We start from the raw sequence: 21,561 nt of genomic DNA, 5'->3' as shown, positions 1-21,561 counted from the left end.
AGGCTTCCATTTGGATTCGGTGACCTGGAGAGGGAGAGAAACCAAGACTGCAGGGCCACTCTCGATGATGACCTTGAGCTCCTGACGTCACTCATCAGCAGGTCAGTGTTGGCATCAGTGGTGTCCGGGTTTGGCACACAACAAGCCTTGGTGCTTGCCAGGGCTCTGGTACCCTGGGCATTGGTGCAGGGAGGCTCCAAGAAGGCTCAGTGTCTCGATGACTTGCTTAAGACTGACCTTCAGGACTCTCGATGACCTCCTTCTGGTGAGTTACTCCCTTGGAGGACCCGTTGGTCAGCAAAACAGTTAACCGGGCAGATGTGATTGGTGCCTACAGATGATGGGAGATGGCTCCTCCACCTCAAGTTAGATGCTGCTTGGTTGGCAAAGTACTGGACACTCCTCCAAGGTTAGCTAGGCTGTTCAGCGGCAGAACATGTCATTTCGTTCAATTGTTAGGAGAGCAGTAGCCAAGCAGGATTTGGCGCCAATTTTGGTGCTTGTCCACAGTTCTTGTGTTGTTGACTCTTCTTTGTCATTCTTTTGTTCCCAGGCAAATAAAAATCCATTCCTGGTGTTGGTGGTCATCTAAATACAGAATTTAGGGGCAGTAAGGGAGTATAAGGTAGTAGCTAATGGGCTACCAACCCCTGGGTTGAATAAACCCACTGGAGGACCACTTCCTGGGGAGAATGGGTACAAACTTGATCCACAGTTCCTATTTTCACCAAAAACAAGATGGTGAAGCCCTTTTTTGAGTGTCCACTTCCAGTGGCCCACCTTAGGAGTGTGCCTAGCCTGATAGTGTGGCACGCCTACTGACCAGCTACTTTACCCACCTGCTCTGGTGCCAAATGGGGTGACATTCTCCAGGTCTGGAGGAAGCTGGGGTTGCAAATCAAAGGCGGCAGAGGCTATGAAACTTCTAACCTGGGTATGCTAATTCACTAGCCATCCTGCTGGAGGAGGTGTGAGCACCTTACTCTGGAGTACGCATTGTTCCTGATCTCTGAGAACATTGGCTCTCCTGAGCAGGGGGTCAGAATTTCGTCTGTTGTGGCAGGCTGGAAGAATCCAGTCAGCCAGCACAATAAAAGACTGGTAGATTTAAGGGGGTACCTCTAAGGTGCCCTCTGGGTACATGTCATAATAAATCCAACACTGCCATCAGTGGGGATTTATTAAGGCAAGGTGTTTGATATCAACAACATTGGTTTTAGTGCAGTCATCATGTAGCTGGGTAACTCGTTAAGACCAGTGCTCAGTACATATCCTTAAGATGGCTGCCTGATCATTTGCAATATTTAGTATTAGAACTAGATATCACAGGGTCCTATCTGCTCATGCAGATGGGTCTGCACATATAATATAAAGCACCCTGCCATAGGGTTCTAAGGCCTGCTGTAGGTCTGACTTACACATAGAATATGTCGGTACCTTGGATTGGCACACAGGCAGTGTGCCATGTCATGAATTCAAAATGGTTTGCAACATTTCACGCATCCTTGCTGCATTCGGTTTTTGTGTGGGTCCCGTTAGGTGGCATAATACATGCTGCAGCCACAGGGGGCCTTTTTAGTACCTATGCCCTGGGTACCAGAGTCACCATTTACTGGGAACTTACAGGGGTGCTAACGTCCTTGCCAATGGGGGGCACACTTCGACATTCACCCAGTTTAAGAGCACTGGCACTGGAGGCTTGGTTAGCAGGGACCCAGTGCACTTTCAGGTGAAAAGCATTAGTACTAAGGCAAAAAAGCGGGGGGACTATGTAAAAAAGGGGCACTTTCCTACACGCTTTACAAAGGCTGATAACCATAACTTTGAGGTTTGTTTTTTGTCACCCTGAGTGCTCCACTGAAACCGGAAGCATGCAACATCACTCTGAAACAGGATGAAGCACGTCTTTGTTGCAAATGTTTCAGAGCTGGAACTTTTCAATTAGATTGTGACGTTGATCTGAATTTTTAATTAAAGTTATCGCAGCCAAACTGGACTTTTCCATAGGGGAATTAATATAACAACAGCTTTTCCATGCATATTTAACTTGGGTGGAAATTAGCTGTTAAAAGTATGCCAGGCTAAGCGTGTTTATTGTATTATTGTGTGAGATATGTGCGCCATATCTTTTAGTGCACAATACAGTAGGTGTTTTTCAGTGTTGTACCTCACCATTTCAGAGGTTAATAAATATTTAAATGTTCTACCTTTAAAAACGTTAAAATTACAATTAAAATAGTTATTTAACTTGTCAGTGGTTCACTTACGCAACATAACTTCAATTTGTTTAAATTACAAAACAGATCTGCTTGCATTTGGGTATTTTTACATATCTTTACATGAAGACCAAACAACAATCATGCATGTGTAAAATATGTCAGAATTCAACAGAAGTCAAAATACACATAGATGCAGGCACTTGTCAATCCTGCGATTAGTTTACTTTTGTATTTTCTTGCTTAAGGGATAGGTAATAGGTACAGTGGGTGTTTGTTTTTAGTTTTTGGGGAGTGTGTGACTGCATATGAATGCGCTGGGGTGTGTCTTACAGGGCACAGTCAACTGATCAGGTGACCTAGCCACGCAGGCCGCGCATGTGATGTCATCACAGTGGAAAGTTGGGAAGGAGTCACGTGGTGGGGTTGTGGGGAGAGGTACAGGGTGAAGATCAGACTTCCTCTTAGTAGATTTTTCTTGAGAAAACAAAGGCCAAGGTGTAGTTCATGCATTAAGGTGTTACCTGGGAATCCTCTCATGGTTAGCACGGGATGGGTCATATGCTCTTGGCTCGGATGCCAGGTCTATAAAAGTAATGATACAAGCCCAGGAAAACAGCTGACAATCCTATATGTCCACCAGGTCCACCTCTTCCAGTGAAGATGCTGAATAGTTATGTCTTCATGAGAAACCAGGGACAAGTGAGGGAAAGAGTAGGGCACCAGAGACACTGGTTCAGAATGGCACCAACATAAGCTACAGACCATCACTGAACCACTGCTCAGTGGTCAAGAACAAACTGCAATAGTTTTAGAATACTCCTCCTTGGTAAGACATTCAAGACTCATAATTCTGCTCTTCAGGAGCGTTTGCCTCCTCGGTAAAGGAAGACACTAACAAGCCTGCGTCCTGCTAGTAATCCGGACCAAATCCCCTGACGCTGAGGAGAAGGTGCATTTGTTCGCAGGAGTAAAGGAGAAACAACAAGCTGATTGGAAGGAAGTTAGCTGAATGCCAAGGAACTGGTAAGCGCAGGGAGCGTAGACTCGATCAAGACCTCCTTAGCAGGCAGAGGACCGAGGAACATCCAAGAGCTCAGTATGGAGGGAGGTAGGAAAGAGTACATGAACGGAGAAGGAGGAAAACAAGAAAGCAAAGAGAATGCAAGGCCAAGTGATGACCTAATATAGAAGCAGAAAGCCGAAACAAGGGAAGTTGCCAGGCACCTAGTGCACGTGAGATGTAAATAAACTAGCTCTTTGCTGGCCCCAAAAGTCTCCCCCTGTCGAACTTTGAAATTTAGCATTTGTGATCGACTATTCTAGTTCTGTATTTCTTAATTAGTTCTGTATTCCATAATTTTCATGCCCGACTTCACTGGATCCTAAAACCCGCTGACACTGATCAATAAGTGTGAAACAGCCGAGGTTCACCAGAAAAAAAGAGTTGTTAGGGGGTACTAATATTCTAGTAGCTCTTTTTTAAATTCCTGCTTCTTACCAGACTGTAGTGGAGGAGATGTTCTGCTAGTAATACTGTCAGTTGACATACTGCCTTCATGCTGGTGAGTGAAGGGAGTTCTCTCATTGATTCTTGAGAGCAAGAACATTTGCTCCTGATGAGCGGTTAAACACTGTATGCTTCAGTGAAAGTAAGACCAGCGATTACGGTGTCTCGCCTCTGCCATTATAAGCGTGAAACACTGACCCACGTCTTACTATGCTGTCCCGCCCTGTTGTCAATCCGCCGAATCCATCTAAGGCCCATTCTTCTCCAACTGGGAACGCGGACGGCAAAGGAGGCAGCCCTTCAGCTATACTTGCTGGACACGGTGAAGCATATGGCCAACTTCTCTAAATTCATCTACCATGCCCGACAAGCCCTAATGGACAGTCCAACTATGGCACAACATGGCATTTACCAGGAGGAAGTCCTCATGTAGTCCGGCCCCTAGCAAAAACTTGCCCAGAGCAACCACATTTTAAAAAATTTAAAAAACACCAAATGGTGGTTTTAGGTTTATTTCCCATATATACATTATTTTACTCAATTTTAAACATCCTTTTTATATTGATTGCTCGTTTTTTGTATTGGTTTTTATTAATCACACAAATAAAGTATTGTACTACAATGTACTGATGAGCGGTTTCTAATTTATTTTGAATTTTTGAAATGGCTTGTGCCGTTACTTGTAATAGATTGTCAGTGGAATCTGTAATGGGGAATAACAAGAGGCCTGATTACACAAAGTGCCCCAGGGCGCAACAGACTGGCGAGTCTGCTTTCTGCAGCTCCAGGACATTTTGGTATTATAGAGGGGCTTCAGATGCTTGAGCAACCCCTTTTGTAATACAAAATATGCAGTGCAGATGCGAGCCTAATGGTGCATGGGGGCATGACCAGCACAGGGATCTCCCCCCCCCTTTGAATTGCAGGCTAGTTGTCACTTACACTGTGAAAGACAGACTGGCTGCTTCGTAAATCCGGTCTGCCTTTCAAAAATGGGCTGCCTTGATCACAGGGGTACGTTTCCAGCTGGAGCACACCCAGTTAAAGGTGCACTGAGGCACAGACAATGGCATTGCGTCCAACACATAATACGGGCCCAGATGTCCACCCATTCCATTCAAGATACTGAAAAGCAATAAATAATTTGGGATCCAGGGGCAAATGGTAAGACACCGGAGACACTGTTTTGGAATGGCACCAAGATCCTTCACTGAACCACGGCTTGATAGTATTGGTAATATTGAAAAACAAGATACAGTGGTTTTGAAAACATTTAAGACTCTTAAATGTGATCTTTAGTGGATTACCACTCATTCGGGGCAGGAAGATGGTAATGAGCCCAGGTCCTACCAGGAAACCAGGCTGGAGCCCAAGGACGCCCCAGGGTGCCTGGGAGAAGGAGCACACGTTTTCAGAAGCAAAGTGGGAAGTGCCCGCTGACTGTAAGCTGGATGCCAAAGAACTAGTAATTGCAGGCAGAGAAGCCTTCCTGAAGAACCTCTTTCAGGCACAGGATTGAGGAACTCTCTAAATTCCTTGTGGAAAGAGGGCAGGAAAAGGAATGGAAACGCAGAAAAGGGGAAATACCACAGTGCAGCGAACGCAAGGTCAGGTGATGGACTAACATGATATAGGAAAGTCGAAACAAGGAATGTAGCCAGGCCCCTACCCAGGTGCATGCAAGGTGTATGTACTAGCTCTGACGTTCTTGTCCGAAAGTTCCAAACCTAACCTGAAGTGTAGCAATGCCGGCCAAGGCTGCCTTTATCCATGTTAAAAGAAGCCCTGAAGCCCTTGTTATGATCTGATGATCCGGTTGTATTTGCCCCATTTTACTGGCATTTCTTGATATTCCTGAAATCAGGTCTCAACTCTTAAATCCAGAGATATCCTGTGAAGGCAATGTGGGGAGCACGTGGGGATGCCTTCTGGTCTCATACTTCTAACTTTCATTGTGGTCTTCGAAGAAGGTACAAGAAAAAATATGAGACCCACTATAAAATGATGTTCTTGCACCCTGTTTAACATTGACAATATGCACTACAGAAATAAAAAAAAAACAGACAGCTGTGGAAACAGGTGGGATCCAAAGCTGTCCTTCGAGGCAAAGGTGTGAGGCTGGTGTGAACTAGCTTTAGTTTATGGGAACATAATTGGCCGCTTTAGTTGAATTAGGTACAAAATACCTTATATCTCAAAAAAGGACTTTTGACCATAGTGTGTCCTCTTCATTTTAATGCTCCCAAAAAAGACAGGTGCAGGCATCCCTGAGGGAGGTGCCATGTCTTGGGGAATACATGCTGAAAATCTGACAGCGTCATGTTCAGCACAATCTCCTGGCCCACCAATCAGGGGGAGTGATGTCTGGCACCCAACGATGGAAACCCTGGGATGTGTGGATGTTGTCAATATATGGTTGGGGTTGGTTTATATAGAATCAGGTGTGTTATCTGTCACAAAGAAACAGGAACCCTAAACTAGTTGCTTTCCAAATTTCCAGAATGCATTGCCCCTAGTTCATTGCTTGTGGGTACCTTAGGCTTAGTTAAAACACATACATGTTTGGTACTTCCTTGGTGAGGAGACTCAGAGGAACAAAGATGGGGTCTACTCTCGGCAGGGTTGCACAAGGAAGACTGAATAGAATTACCATGTTTTCGATAATAAATTGTAAAAATATGACAAATGTCATGTTCACATTGTTCTTCTGGCCTGCCAGTCTGGGCAACCGAGGTCTGGGCTGCACAGCAGGTTTCTTAGTTCATGCAGAATTACAATATATATAGTTTGTATACCTACCAAATAGACCTGAGTTTGAAATGTGTCATCTAATGAACAGTGTGCCTTAAACTGTGAATCTGTCACACTTGAGAGGAGGTGGCCGGATGGCTAGAGCGGCCGACCTTGAAGCTGGGGAACCGGCTTTGAGTCTTGGCAGGGACGCTCAAGATCCTGTGATTCTGGGCAAATCACTTAATCTCCCCTGCCTAGCAAAAAATGAATGTGACTGTAACGCAGCTGGTGCTCATGTAAAGGGCTTTGAAACCTTCTGGTCGAGTTCGCGCTATATAAAACTCCAAAAACAAACAAACTTGTAAGAGCGGCAATAAGATTACATAATTGAAGGTACAGAATACATTCCCTAGAAAAACCCACACGTTTTTTGGTATTGCTGGACTCCAGAAATTGATGGCAACATTTACTTGGACAATGCTCCACTATTTGTCTTTGGCCATTTAAAAAAAAATGCAATAAAATATTGAGTGAAATTTGTTCAAAAAATAAAAAAAGAATACATCTCCATGTTTTTCATTACCTGTTGAGGCTGCACTTAGATACTGACGCAGGGTTTTTACTAGAGGTGCATAGGTTTGAACAAACTAATGCTGATTTTTTTTAAAAAAAGGTTCCTGCACAGAGTTGCACGAAAACCCCGGCAGTGAAAGGGTTAACAGCCAATACAGCCCTGGGCAGTGGGCTATAATGCAGTAGTCTAGTTTATTTTAACCAGCTCATTTGTTCAACTATTGCAAAAAATCTCCCTTCTCTGACGTCAGCAAGACCTGCCAGGCTTTCTGGCACTGATCTGAAGGTCACAGTGGAGGTCGCCAGCATTTTTCCGATAGGCTTTCGGAAAATGTCCTCGGATGCAGGAAAGACGCGCATAGCTGATGTGATTTCCAAAATTAGACAATTCTAAATATGATCTTAATGCTCACGCACGCTCTGCGGTCTGCCCTTCAGCTGAAACCTGCGTAGCTAATGGTTTTCTCCCAGGAATGCTTCTTGTGTGCCAGCGTGTCTATGCGCATCCCTCTGTGCCCTTTCAAATAAACACGGGATGCTTTCAAAGACAGCAAACGGGGCAGGGTTTTCAGGCGAGGCGCAAGTTTACCCGCCAGGCTGTTCTATTTTAGAGTCGTTTTCTTCATTCATTGTCTTTAGCTATGCACCATCACCTCCGTCATCATTCATAGTGAAGTGAATATTGAAATAAGTGCCATTATCCGAACTATGTGAGACCGAAAAAAGAACATTGTTTAAGCGGATGTGGCGTTACGGCCAGAGCTGCTGACTTTCTAACTGGGAATCAGGGGCCTGATGTACGAGCCTTTTTAGCGGTCTCAAACATGAAAAGTGGCCCACTTGTGACGGCACAACATTTTTATTGCATGTACAAACCCTATTTTGGGAGTCTGTAACCACCTCGCAAAATAGGGTTTGCAAATCGCTATTATGAAGGGGCGTACCAAGGGCGTCCCTTCTTAATAGCGAGTCGCCCTGTTATGTATGCTTGTTTTGCGACCGTAAATGTGGGCGCAAAACAATCGCAGTTACCACCTACTACAAATAGGTGGTAAGCCAGAAGCACTCAGAAAGGGGTCCCCAAGGGACCCCTTCCCCTTTGTGAATGTATGTGAACATATTTTCTAAGAGCAAGCAGTGGCCCCACAGACTACCTGCCCTTAAAAAAATGAAACTAAAACTTTTCATTTTTTCTTTTTAACGCTTCCCCTTTTCCTTTAAAGAAAATTGGCTACATTTGAAAAAATAAAGTTGCTATATTTAAAAAATTAAACACAGACGTGGTGGTCTGCTGTCCTCAGCAGGTCACCAACCCTGTGATATGTGCGATTCCCAAGGGGTCGCAAATTGCGACCTACCTCATTAATATTAATGAAGTGGTTCTTTAACAACCCCATTAGGAATTACAAACAGCCTCTGAAACACTGCTGTACATTCCATTTTGCGAGTTGCAAGACGTTGCAATTTGCGACTCGCAAAATAGAATGGTAATACATCTGGCCCAGGTTCAAGTCTCAGCTTCGGCTCAAAATTCTGTGATCTCGGGCAAATCACGTAACCTCCCTGTGCCTAAAACATTTAATGTGATCTTGTGTAACGTAACTGGTGCTCATATAAAGCGCTCTCATACCTTTGGGTCAAGTTTACCGTATATAAAACTGCAAAAACAAAACAATTGACCTAAAAAAGTTCAAAATATCCATCTTCGACACATTACACCGGCCACCGTATAGGAAAGGATTAGGGCAAGATTGTACATTTGTTAGGACCAGTTTAAATAGCAAAAAAACATCAGAAGCAGTAAGATTTGAATTCCGAAGACATTGGCCCCTCTTAAATGGCAGCTGTGTCTTTAGCGTTGAATCTGAGTACTCAGGTCTTCGCTGCGCTAGCGCTTAGGGGCTATTATTAAGCTACACTGCTACCACTGTTTTAAAAAATTGTCACTCACATTTTAAAATCGTTTTTGGGCACTTTGTAATCCTGCGCTGACTCCCCGTTCCACCGCAGCTAATTGGTGCTGATTGTTGTGGAGGGAGAACATAGTGCATGGCATTTCCTGGTGGTGCCATTAGCGGGCGGCCATTTTGGCAAGGTGACGCTCTAGTTTTCCTAGGAACCCTGACTATTTAGAGCTGCAGAGCGCCGACGCGCAGGTGTGAATCTGAGTTCTCAGGTCTTCGCTGCGCTAGCGCTTAGGGGCTATTATTAAGCTACACTGCTGCCACTGTTTTTAAAAATTGTCACTCACATTTTAAAATCGTTTTTGGGCACTTTGTAATCCTGCGCTGACTCCCCGTTCCACCGCAGCTAATTGGTGCTATTTGTTGTGGAGGGAGAACATAGTGCATAGCATTTCCTGGTGGTGCCATTAGCGGGCGGCCATCTTGGCAAGGTGACGCTCTAGCTTTCCTAGGAACCTAATCTATATCAGGGCATATGATGCTGTCGCGCAACGGACACGCGCAACGGACACGCGCAGCGGGCGCGCCGTGGATGCGCCGAAGAGGAGCCAGTCTCCGCCAGTCCGCGTCCAGCCGTGCCCAGAGCCCCAGACCCCTGGTCACACAGCCGTAAGCCTAATTACCTATGTACCCTCACGTTTACGTGAGTTAAGACCTGCTGTTAACCTTAAATGTTTACATTCCTTGCGTCCTGATACGATGACCTACTGTAAACATTGTAATTTGAAGTTATCACCTAATACCTTCGGGAGACACATGACTCACAGGCTATGGAAGATGTTTCTTCTTAACTGTAGATCACTGCCCAAGCACTATACCGAGTTAGCCCTACTAATAGAAGAATTTAAGCCTGATGCTCTTTTTTTAACGGAGACCTGGCTCCAATCGGAAGCTGACCCAGCCACTGTATGGGCAACTCCGCAAGGTTATACTATAAAAAGAGCTGATCGTACTGCTGGCAGAGGAGGTGGTCTGGCGATTATTTATAGAGATGTATATCAATGTCGTATTATCCCCACTATACTCTCAGACTGCGAAAGTATGTCCTTTGCACTAGAATTTGCGCTGACAAATACCTTCTCGGGTATCCTGGTTTATCACCCACCAGGAACCCTAGGTCAGTTTATTTTCAACATGGTCGACCTAGTTGCTGACTCAGCTATTACATCGGCTAATTTTACGGTACTGGGCGACCTAAATTTACATCTGGATAGTTCTCTTGATCCCTTGGCCAACAATCTTCGGCTGAGTCTTCAAGCGATTGATTTAGTGCAAAAAGGATCTGCCCCGACACACAACAAGGCCAAAATGGCACATGCAGGCCAGAGTCAAAAAGCAACAGACAGAAAATAGGAAAATTGCATCAAGGTGACGGGTTCAGAGGGCAACAGCATGATCACGGGCCAGTTGCAAATTGCTGAGCCTCCAATAATCACCATTTATAGAAAAGACAAGGTCTCCACAATGGAGTGGCTTCAATAGGTAGGGAATACATTTGAGCCAAATAGGGACATTGGCCCTTTTTGAAACCACAGTCATACTGTTTCATGCACCACGGCTGCTGCAGGTAAGAGCGGTGGGGCCAGGTGAGGGGTGATTTCGAGAGACGACCACGAGGGAACATTAATTATTTAATTTCCCCTCGTGGTCGTCTCTCGAAATCCCCCCTCACCGGGCCCCTCTGCTCTTACCTGCAGCGGCCGCGGCTGGTTTCATGTCACTGTTTTGTGTAGGCCCATCCTGACTGCAGGCTCTTCACATAAGGCTTCAGCTGCAGGACGCCATCCTGTGTGGAGGGTGAGAGATGTATCACGTTCCCTACCAAAGTAGCCCCTTCCAGCAGACATCAGGCTACCTTGGCCGGCAGGCAGCTCTTCCAAGTAACATTCACATGTAGGACGATTACATTTCAAATATCCACCAGGTGTGAACAGTCCACTTCGGCTGTTTATTGAACACCAGTAATACACCAGGCTGCTGTATGCTTCACATCGCCTGGCATGACTTGATGGCCCCCACCTGCAAAGTACATGGAAGCCCCCTACCCTAGATCCAGCTCTCAGGCCCGGTTCCCGCCACCCGTGCACAGTGCTCAAGGGGGCCCCCTGGAGCTATGGGCCCACCTCGCACCACGGGGTCTGTGGTGCTAATGTTACACCACTGACCACCTCACAGCGTGATGGAAATTCTTTCATGACAATGGGTCTCCTCATAGTTTCATAAGACCATTCAAATACAAACTCTCATGTCTTCGAGGCAGGGATTTCTTTTGCTCCCTAACCACTTCCACGATCCTTCACCTTGAAGCAGGCATCTTGCAGCAGACACCCAACAGACTAAGGGCTAGATGTATCAACATATAATTTTTAAGGAATCACTATTTGGGAATTGCAATATGGCATGTATGTAGGAAATCGCTATTTTTTAGCGAATCCTTAAAATTCCTTATTTGCGATTAGCAAATTGCTAAACGCAAATAAGGAATAATTTCCCATTCATTTCTATGGGCCAGGAGGCCCATAGGAATGAATGTGAAATTATTCTCAATTTGCGATTCGCAATTTGCTAATCGCAATTTGAGAATAATTTCAAGGGTGCAGGGGTGTCTCAAGGACACCCTGCTGCACCCCTGAAAATGACATGTGTGCGCATATGGCGCACATACATGGCCTAAGGGCATGTATGAGCGTCACATGGCACCTTCACAAATTGCATAAAGTACATTTGTAAAAGAATTTGCAAATTACCACCAACTACAAGTTGGTGGTAATTTGCGATTTCTTAGCCAAAATTCGCTAAAATGAAATGTTTCATACATAGCATTTAAGAAATCTCAATTTGCGATTTCTTAAATGCTTGCGCAAAGTTAAGGAATCGCAAAATTTGCAATTCCTTAATATTGCTAACTTTTTGCATGATACATCTCATTTCCCGTTTTTCTTGTCACAAACGCTGCTATTTTGCGATTCGCAGCGTTTGCGACAAGAAAGAAGCTTGATACATCTACCCCTAAGTCTCAATAGTCCTTTGGATCAGGCCAAGAAACTAGTTAGTTCTTGCAGTTCTGGAGCAATGTCTTGGACACAGATTCAGGGCGGAATATGCAAACACAACAGGTGATGGACCGAATGTGAATCAATGTCACACACTCACCCCAGTCCAAAGATCTGGGCCCAAATCCATCGTTTTTTTGCACTCCACACCACCCTGGGTTAGACAATGGCGATATGCAAATCAGCTCTGACCCTGTGCCCCATGGGAACAGTCCAGTCCGAACTACAAAAGCCATGTCCTTCCCAGAACGGAATCAAGCATCCGAGGACCGAACCGGTTTCGAGGTAACACCTCTCATCAGCCCGGCTAGCTTGACTCCAGTGGTGTGGAGTGCCTGGCACCCACGTCTGGGCATCCCCCGCGCACTTAGGGCGGAATATGCAAACACAACAGGTGATGGACCGAATGTGGATCAATGTCACACACTCACCCCAGTCCAAAGATCTGGGCCCAAATACATCGTTTTTTGCACTCCACACCACCCTGGGTTAGACAATGGCGATATGCAAATCAGCTCTGACCCTGTGCCCCATGGGAACAGTCCAGTCCGAACTACAAAAGCCATGTCCTTCCCCGAACGGACTCAAGCATCCGAGGACCGGACCGGTTTCGAGGTAACACCTCTCATCAGCCCGGCTAGCTTGACTCCAGTGGTGTGGAGTGCCTGGGACCCACGTCTGGGCATCCCCAGCGCACTTAGGGCGGAATATGCAAACACAACAGGTGATGGACCGAATGTGGATCAATGTCACACACTCACCCCAGTCCAAAGATCCGGGCCCAAATCCATCGTTTTTTTGCACTCCACACCACCCTGGGTTAGACAATGGCGATATGCAAATCAGCTCTGACCCTGTGCCCCATGGGAACAGTCCAGTCCGAACTACAAAAGCCATGTCCTTCCCAGAACGGAATCAAGCATCCGAGGACCGGACCGGTCTCGAGGTAACACCTCTCATCAGCCCGGCTAGCTTGACTCCAGTGGTGTGGAGTGCCTGGGACCCACGTCTGGGCATCCCCAGCGCACTTAGGGCGGAATATGCAGGGCAGGCAGGACCTAAGGGAAGTAGTTAAAAGTCTTCTTGTTGCAGGCAAGAAGGCAATTTAATCCTCAGCGATCCAGGATTCTGGAGTGTCAGTGTGCCACGCAAAGGTTCTTAAAGGAAGAGCCTTCATACCATTGGTGGGTGATCCAAAATCAGTCTGAAAGACGTTCCCACTGGCTCCCAGCTACGCATTTATTTCCAGAGGGATACGGTCCTTGTACCTAGTGGTACCCAAACACTTAGATAGCGCTCTTTGTCCGACACTCCAAGATGGCGCAGGAGAGCTCTGAAATAAAAGGCTCTTTGCCATTCAGCTGCCTGACAAATAAGACCAGTAGACTTTGAAGGGATATGTACTCCACTGTCCTTTTAGGTCATGCTAGCCGAGGAGTCACGTGGTCTTGGAGACCCCTACTTATCAGAAGAAGAGACTTTGGCCTGCTCTGTTCAATCACAAATGCCCAAACAGTGATGGAAAACCCCTCTTCCTGACTGCAGTAGGGTTTCCTTTTGAACTGGGAGGCACATATGTCTTCTAGGAAGGCCATAGACGTCATTTAGGGGACGCTGGGGGTTTCAGCTATGACTCCAGGTTTGCCCTTCACAACTCCTGGCACTGCCTTTGCGACCCCTGTATTCAAAGGTAGCCAAATCAGTGCCAGGAACACATAGAAGGGGCCTCCTTATCGACGTCCGTCGATTGGTCTCCGTTTTCCTTGTTTTCTGTCAATTGTTTATTACACTAATAGTGAATAATGGTACGTTACTCACAAGTAAGTGTAAGAAAGAATGGAGTAAAATTAGCTGGGATATTACCCCCACCCCAACAAACAGTTGAGGTGAGTTGAAAATGCTTTTAAATGTATGTTATGTGTGTGCTTGCGGTGAGACTGTTTATGTGAGAGAGGGAGTATGTGAATGTGTGGGTGAAAGTAAAGGTCAAATGGTGTGTGATGTCACGCCCGTTACCCCTGGCATTTTGGTGAATTGACGTTCTTGAGAAGACTGCAAATGGTGGGATCTGAAATTCCCTTTTCATGCAGAGGTGTGAAACAGGTGTGGAACAGCCTAGTTGAATTAGGCACAAAACACCCTATGCTCTAAAATTCACAAAACTAAAATGTCTTACATCTGAAAAATGTCGTTTTTAGGGCACCTTGGATATAAGATCCGATTGGTATTGAGTGGATTTTCCAAACCTGAAATTTAAATGAACAGTGACGTTGCATTTTAATTGTAAATAGACATGGGTCTGCAGCTGAGGGTTGTCTGCTCAGGTGATGGAGAGGTTTGGGGTTATATATCCTACCACCAGTCTACAGGGCCACAATAGGGCACCCCAGAAACCCACTAGCTTCAGGACTGGACTGGGAACCAAAAGCAGCCCTGGCATACATTTATTTTTATTTTTGCAGTTGTATATGGTGCAAACTCAAACCAAAGACACCAGAGAGGTTTATGTGAGCACCAATTACAATACATAAGGTCAGATTAATTTTTTTAGGCACAAGGAGATGAAGTGATTTGCCCAGCATGTTAAGTTGACACGGGGACTCGAACCAGGATCCCCACTTCTAAAGTCAGCAGCTCTGGATGTGCGCCACATCCTCCCTAACTCTTTAAAGCAGCCCCACAACCTTCCTCGGCAAGGACCTAATAGCTCTTTGCCGGGCTGAGGAAGTCACGCCTAACTGTGGGCGGAGAGCTCCACTCTGCATGCGGATTGTGCGGAGTTGTGCCTACTCCGCGTTCCGTGGAGAACACGGAGTAGGCACAACTCGGCACACTCTGCGGTGGAGTGGAGTTGCCCAGCCCCTGCCTCCACCCCCTCTAGGAGAATTACATTAAATATACGTCTGAAGGTTAAAACAATCAACACTTACCTTAACTGTGACGTCCCCGGGCTGCCATCCTCTTTCTTGGTTTCACGATGATCGGCACATGTGCTTGCGCATTTGCATTCCTTGCGAGCAATGCATATGTGCGGGCGCATGTGCAGATCATTGTTAAACCGAGGAAGAGGAAGACGGCAGCCCGGGGATGCCGCAGTTAAAGTAGGTATTGATTTTTTCAACCTTTAACCCCTTGGTCGCGGCGCGAATTCCGCCACGGCGCTGGAGGGTGGGAGGTGAGCGCAACGCTGCCAAGCTCGTGACGGAACCACGCCGCCATGAGCCACGAGCGGCGTGTGCTCATGACAGCGTGGTTCAGTCTCGGCCTCGCCCGCTCATTAATTCACCCGCACAGGCAGGGAATTAATGCTGCTTAGGCAGAGCGGAACCACGCCGTTATGAGCACACGCCGCCCGTGGCTCATGACGGCGTGGTTCCGTCATAAGCAGGCAAGGAGTATAGTATATTTAATGTAATTCTCTTCGGGGTGGATGGAGGCTGGCTGCGGAGCGGAGTGGAGTGGAGTTTCCACAGAGTTGGTCTGCAACTCCGTGGACCTACGCGTAGAGCCGCTCCGCCAGCTCTGACCAGGCTTTGTCACGCCCACAGGACTGTCGAATCCTCAGCCTAGCAAAGTTCAGCTCGGGTAGCCAGCCACCAGCACATTTCGCACATATACAGAGCCTGGGTACCTAACCTGAACATGGCGAGTGTCTGACAGACACTCTTCATGTTTGCAAAAAAATGGGGGGCGGGGCCCAATACCCTTATGGACATGCCACCCTGCAATTCAGGGTTTTAACTTCATGCAGCCGTCCAGAGGCTCATCCATTATTTGTGCTGCAAGTATTAAAATGTTATTATGTATGGAAGCATACCATCCAAAATTGGAAGTCTCCGCCTGTTGTTTTTCATATAGATAGTTGCCTTGTGGAAAATCAGAAATACACAGAAACCTTGGTACAAATTCTTTTTCGCTGTATTTACTTGTTTTCATTAAGAGAAGGAAATAATTTAATATCAGCTACAAGAAATGTAAGAATAATCAAGGACAAATGGGTTTGAAAGTTAATGAGCTGCAATTACGTATAATTGCGCATGTAAAGGGTGCGTTTATTATGAGAAGAGTGGAGAAGGATGAATTCTCAATTATCAAGTACTAATTAGGCACCATCGGCTTGAACTTTACACCGTGTCTCAATGTTGATGCCTGAAAGTCCTTGAACGCACACAATACAAGCCCAGGGAGCCTCCATTAGGAAATGAAAAATATTTCAGAATGCTACATTTTGAAAGCTTTCACATCTGGGAGAGCTCATAAAATACATTTCTGTTCCCACTGGCTGTCCTCTAGATACAAATGTGTCTTCTAACTTTGAGCACATTAGACTAATTATGACACAAACCAAAGTTCTCGCCTCCATAGCACTGACTGAGGCAATGTGCAGTATTTCATGTGCAACAATTAATAAATAAACACGTGCAGAATCCTAAAGATTTTGCTTTGCCCAATACAAAGGCTGCCTAGTCTTGATTCCACCTCATGCCTCTTTCGTCCACCAAACCTGCACTTTCTCTTGGGGGGTGGGGGTGGGGAACTTGACCCGAAGGTATCTGAGCGCTTTACATGAGCACCAGTCGCGTTACAGAGGGACACATTAATTTTGTTTGACCTCAATCACAGGATGTTGAATGTTTCCGCTGAGACCTGAACCCAGTCCCCCAACTTCAAGGTCGACCGCTCTAGCCATTAGGCCATCTTTGCCTTTGTCTTGCAGGTTCTTTCTTCTTTCTCCCTGTTTTCCAATCTTTCTCTCCCTCCTTCTTTCTCCCTGTTTCACTTTTCTCTCGCTTGCCCTGGTTTGAATCCTGATTTAAAAAAACATAAGTCCAGACTCCCCCACAAATTAGTGCCAGTGCCCAGCACCTGGACCCACCACCCCACAGAGAGCGGTGGGCTTTCACTTTCGAATCAACAGGAGATTCGGTGGCTTTTTGGCCCTGTCTCTGGTCCTTTCCTGTTAGTGTTGTGCATGTGCCTGGTATTTTGTGGCCTACTTTTGGTGTCTCTTTTTTAAATACACTAGAAATATATCGCCACAGAGGTACTGGAATGTTGGAAAGAATGAAAACAACTGCACTGCACAAGAAATATCAGTCTTATCAATGGCCAGAGCAGTTGCGCAACACACTGATGGCTAAAACACGTCCTCTACAGCTGGACTCTTTTTTATTTATTCTCTCGAGTGAACTATGGGTGTGCAAATACTTCAATGGCAGCAACGTTTTGAGAAGTTCCTGATTTTCACCCTTTCACGTTGCATGTTTACTTATTGTGTTACACAATGGCACTGGTACAAGAGAACACTCGGGCACCATTGCAAGTGCACTGGTAATTCCGATAGGGCCGGTAACAACAGTGAATCCACTGCAGCTCTGTGTGTTTGGAGTTTATCATCCCAGCACTTCACCTACTGGTAGCAGGTGACATGTTTCTGTGAAATACCTGTGGAAACATGTGGGAATGTGAGCAGAAAGAACAGTTCTTGCATGCTAGCCCCAAAAACTGATAACAGGGAGTAATTTTGCCCCCAGCAGATATGTATTACAGGCCACGGTATCGGTAATTCCAAGGGAGGAGCTCAACAGGTCGTATTTTAGCCCACTTATAGTCAGTAACAGCTGATGTAAGATACATTTAATTAACAACTGAAAAAGCAGCCGGGTTATAGGAAACTGCACTGCCTAGTTTAGTCCCATAGTGATAGACATTGCTCGCCTCAAATGTTCAGCTGCCACTTGACCACACATAGGAACATGCAAAAATGGGAGATGAGAGGCAATACAAGCTGCTAGCAAGGAAATACAGTTTAGTGTACAATTTTGAAAAGCAATAAGTAGACGTATTCGTTGCAGTCTTTCTTCGCCTTTATTTCACATATGCTTGGTTTGCATCATATAGACAGTCACAGCCAGTGTGTTTCGCCCAAACATGGGCTTCTTCAGGGCAAAAGGTAACGTTGCTGTAGTCTTGCCAAAGTAAAAGGGATCTGTGATCCAAGATCAGCGTGGCACGTTTGTTTCAGAACGGGAAATTTCAACAGAACGGTCTCTTTAGGTCAAGGGACTGCCTGTACGTCCGTAAGAGGGAAATCCTAGGTCAGTAGAAGGGTAATATGCCCAGGTATATCCAATGTGTTGGAGGATTTCAGTCCCCATTGTTCATGTAAGTTTTCATTATGTTAATTTTGAATATATGTGAGTTGCCCTAGGTGTTTGCATTACATGTTCCATCGCATTTACATTTCAATTAGTTGACTCTCTTGCTATCTAGTAACAATTTCTCAGTCCATTGTATTCCTTCGTGTTATTGCCTGCAGGCTTCCTGAAATGTTATTTGCTCAATGCGCACAGTGACTACCATAGCTCACCTATTTTGCTGTACTGCCTAAACTGTTTATACTCATCGTTTGTGACCACACAAACACTGGGACCCTGATAAGCTGCCTGGAGCGTCATAACTTAGGGGGTTACTGCTCTGGCCCAGTGCTCCCTCATTTGGGATTACCAGGACCAGAAACAAGAGGCCTAATTTCATCAGGTGTGGACCCACACCCAGCAAAGTTTTATTCAGGTTTGATCAGACACTGGAGGCACAAGCACGGTCCATTCCCGGTCCAGCCTCTGGAACAGGGGGAGCTTGAAATGCACTCCGCCACTGGCAACAGACTTGTCTGGTCACAGGCACTTTGCCCACCCTTTTACTGTCCTCCCATCCCCTTCAGTTGGTTCCCGCCCTCCTGAGTGGAATAGGGCCTAGCAGGGCTGGAGAGTTACAGCTGGGGTAGAAGGATTTCCAGACTGGTCTCACTCCTAAGAGGATATTCGTGAGGTGAGGAATCTGCAGGAAGATTACATATTCACCAAAATATCGTTACCAATGGTAAGCAACTGCAACATTAGCCCTAGTTTACATGCTATTATGTTCCATTGCATTTGCAGTTATATAATTTGACTCTTGATATGTATTTACTATTCCCACCTTATTGCCAATTTGGGGTTGAACCATTTTGTAGCTGAATTTAGGGTGCTACCGGCCAGAAACATTAATTCAGCCACCCAGTAGTATCCCTGCACCTAAAACTAGCCAAACTGGCTTGGGTGGAGGTTCACCAAACTGAGATTTCTGCAGGTGATAGCCACATTAGCACTGACCACTTCTATAGGATCAGAGAGGGGTCACGTGGAATGGCACCAACTGTTTAATGTGCCCCATGCATTCCAGTCCACTGCCACTTAAAGAGATTACTTGTGGCCGCTCCTGTGCCCCAAAAAGCCCCCCTCCCAGTGCAATATCAAGTCCAAAATACTCTGAATCCCAAGAAACCAATTACAACTATAACTTACCCAGACACATGAAAAGCTCAGTGTCATGGTAACAAACCGAATAGCTCACCCTTGTGATTAAAGCATGGCACAGCAGGGCTTCTTCCTACTTATCATCTCTGCGATTCTCTGCGATCAGCTGCCCTCTACCTCCTACTGTCGTCACCCCATTCATGGCACTCCATTGAACCAAATTGCATCAATAATAAGACATGTATGGAATCCAAATTCTTGAAGACAAAAACATCTACCAGCTCCATTCTATACCCAAAATGTCGTAGAGTTTAAGGTATATGTTAAAACACACAATACGTCCTCATGAGTATGCCAACATCCATCGTTGTCCTTAAGCACTTTCACAAAATACCAATACCTTCACTCACAACAAATTAGTGTAACACACTCATCCACGCATTCACTCTGTCTCCCACTCACTTCACATTTACACCTTTCACAGGTGATGGCTGGAATGAGAGTTAAAGTAAGGTTTGTAGGGGTCCATTTTCGAATTTCAAGTCTTTTGAAGTCTTGAGCTGGAGCCACTCTTCACATTAATGTCCACTTATATGTATATAAACACCAATCGGCATAAGTGCATATAACCAAAAATGCCATGCAAACTTCCACTGTTAAGCAATTTACAGTCTGAAATATATTAAACAACGTATAACATGCATAGTCAAATCAATTAGATTTGACATTTGAACAGAGTGCTTTTGGCTTTGTCAGTGCTTATTTGTGTACCGAACAGTAAGCACAAACAAAAGCATCAGCCTTTTTTTCGAAGCCAGTGGTAGAAGGACTCAAACCCAGGGACACTTCGAAGTAAAAATAGAAGAAAGTATTTTTGCCATGAATAGCAAAAGAGTCATACATGTAAAACCCTAAGTGATTTCAGGAAACTAAAAGAAATGTTTAATAATTTTGATTGAGGGGGTTAATGGCTGCTCTTAGTTCCCATGTTTCAATTCTATGCGGTACACAGCTCAGGTCGCAACTACATGGAAAGTGGCATCTCCTTCCACCAACCACTCAGACACCTCTGCTCCACATGACTCCTACTTGCACACATCTCGCGTATACACAGAACCAGATCAAGAGGAGGAGCGTGACATTGATCCTAAATCCTGAAAGAACCTCCCACTCCACATCAGAGCCTTCTCCTCTCTAATTAAATTCTGCTTAAAGCTGAGGACCTGGCTTTTCAATTAACCAACTTATCATAAGCAGGGCTAGGAACACACTTACATGCTCGGTGCGAGAATACCCTCAAGGTTATTATGCACTTTGCAAATACACATAACATGACAACATAACATACCTACCTATTTCATGGGGTCTGGTGGGCCACTGTTGAAATATTTTTTGCTTAAGTGGAATTATTGAATAGCAAAGGGTTTGCAACCCCCTCAAAGGGTACATAATGCATTATGTCACTATGAAGAAGTTTTATTATATTGGTAGAAATTGAGGCTTTTAATAAACAACTGTTGTTCTCCCTCAGGTGGTTTGCACTAATGGAAATCCACTTGGTCGTTGTTTCAATTCTTTACAAATTTGACTTTGTTCTCCTGGATCCAGTCCCCAAGCAGGTAAGGTGTGCCATAACATGAGTTAACCTTTCATTGGTATTTGTTTGTTGGTAAAAAAATAATATGCATTGCCATGCTCTTGCTTGCCACTCTGGTGAGGATATTGTCAGCATCAGTACATTTCAAAATTCTCTCGATATAGCTCAACAAAGGTCAACAAGCAACTGCAAAGCTAACGGGTCTCACCGGTGATACCTTTTGACTTTGCCAATGCTTTGTCTCCTATGTGGCCGGTGCACGTACGCACACTAACACAGTGGCCATGTTAGATTGATTTTTCTTAAAGCAAAAAAAAAAAATCATTCCACGTTGGTCTTGCACGCCACGCGCATAAGTGATGGTCATATTGAAATGCTTTTTCTAACGTTTTCAGAGAAATAATTCCCAAATAGCTGCAGGTCATGCTTTGGTGGCTATATTTGAATGATTTTTCTGAAGGCAAAATAATAATTCCAGGATGTCTGCTTTCTATTTGTATGCCTGCGCCGTGGCAGACTTGGATCTGTTTTTAAATACTTTATTTATAATTTAATGTTCCAAGATGTAGGACAGCCATTTCGAAACAGTAAATTAAAATGTATTTATATATATATTT

At 45.2% G+C, this 21,561-nt stretch overlaps 1 protein-coding gene across 2 annotated transcripts in view; it reads left to right on the top strand.

Annotated features, from left to right (window-relative positions):
- CYP39A1 (cytochrome P450 family 39 subfamily A member 1) overlaps nucleotides 1-21,561 on the top strand; it is a 252,446-nt gene that overhangs the window by 155,573 nt on the left and 75,312 nt on the right. For both annotated transcript variants that reach the window (XR_015296603.1, XM_086926236.1), the window contains one exon: nucleotides 20,879-20,966. Coding sequence is in view for 1 of the 2 variants with exons in the window: in XM_086926236.1 (XP_086782362.1) it covers nucleotides 20,879-20,966 (88 nt within the window). In the remaining variant the exon portion in view is untranslated. The remainder of the gene's footprint in view (nucleotides 1-20,878; nucleotides 20,967-21,561) is intronic.

The sequence above is a fragment of the Lissotriton vulgaris genome, chromosome 6 (assembly GCF_964263255.1).
Source record: "Lissotriton vulgaris chromosome 6, aLisVul1.2, whole genome shotgun sequence".
In the NCBI taxonomy this organism is placed as follows: Eukaryota; Metazoa; Chordata; class Amphibia; order Caudata; family Salamandridae; genus Lissotriton; species Lissotriton vulgaris.
Note: the sequence above shows the minus strand (reverse complement) of the source record. Positions and strands in the feature narration are given on the sequence as shown.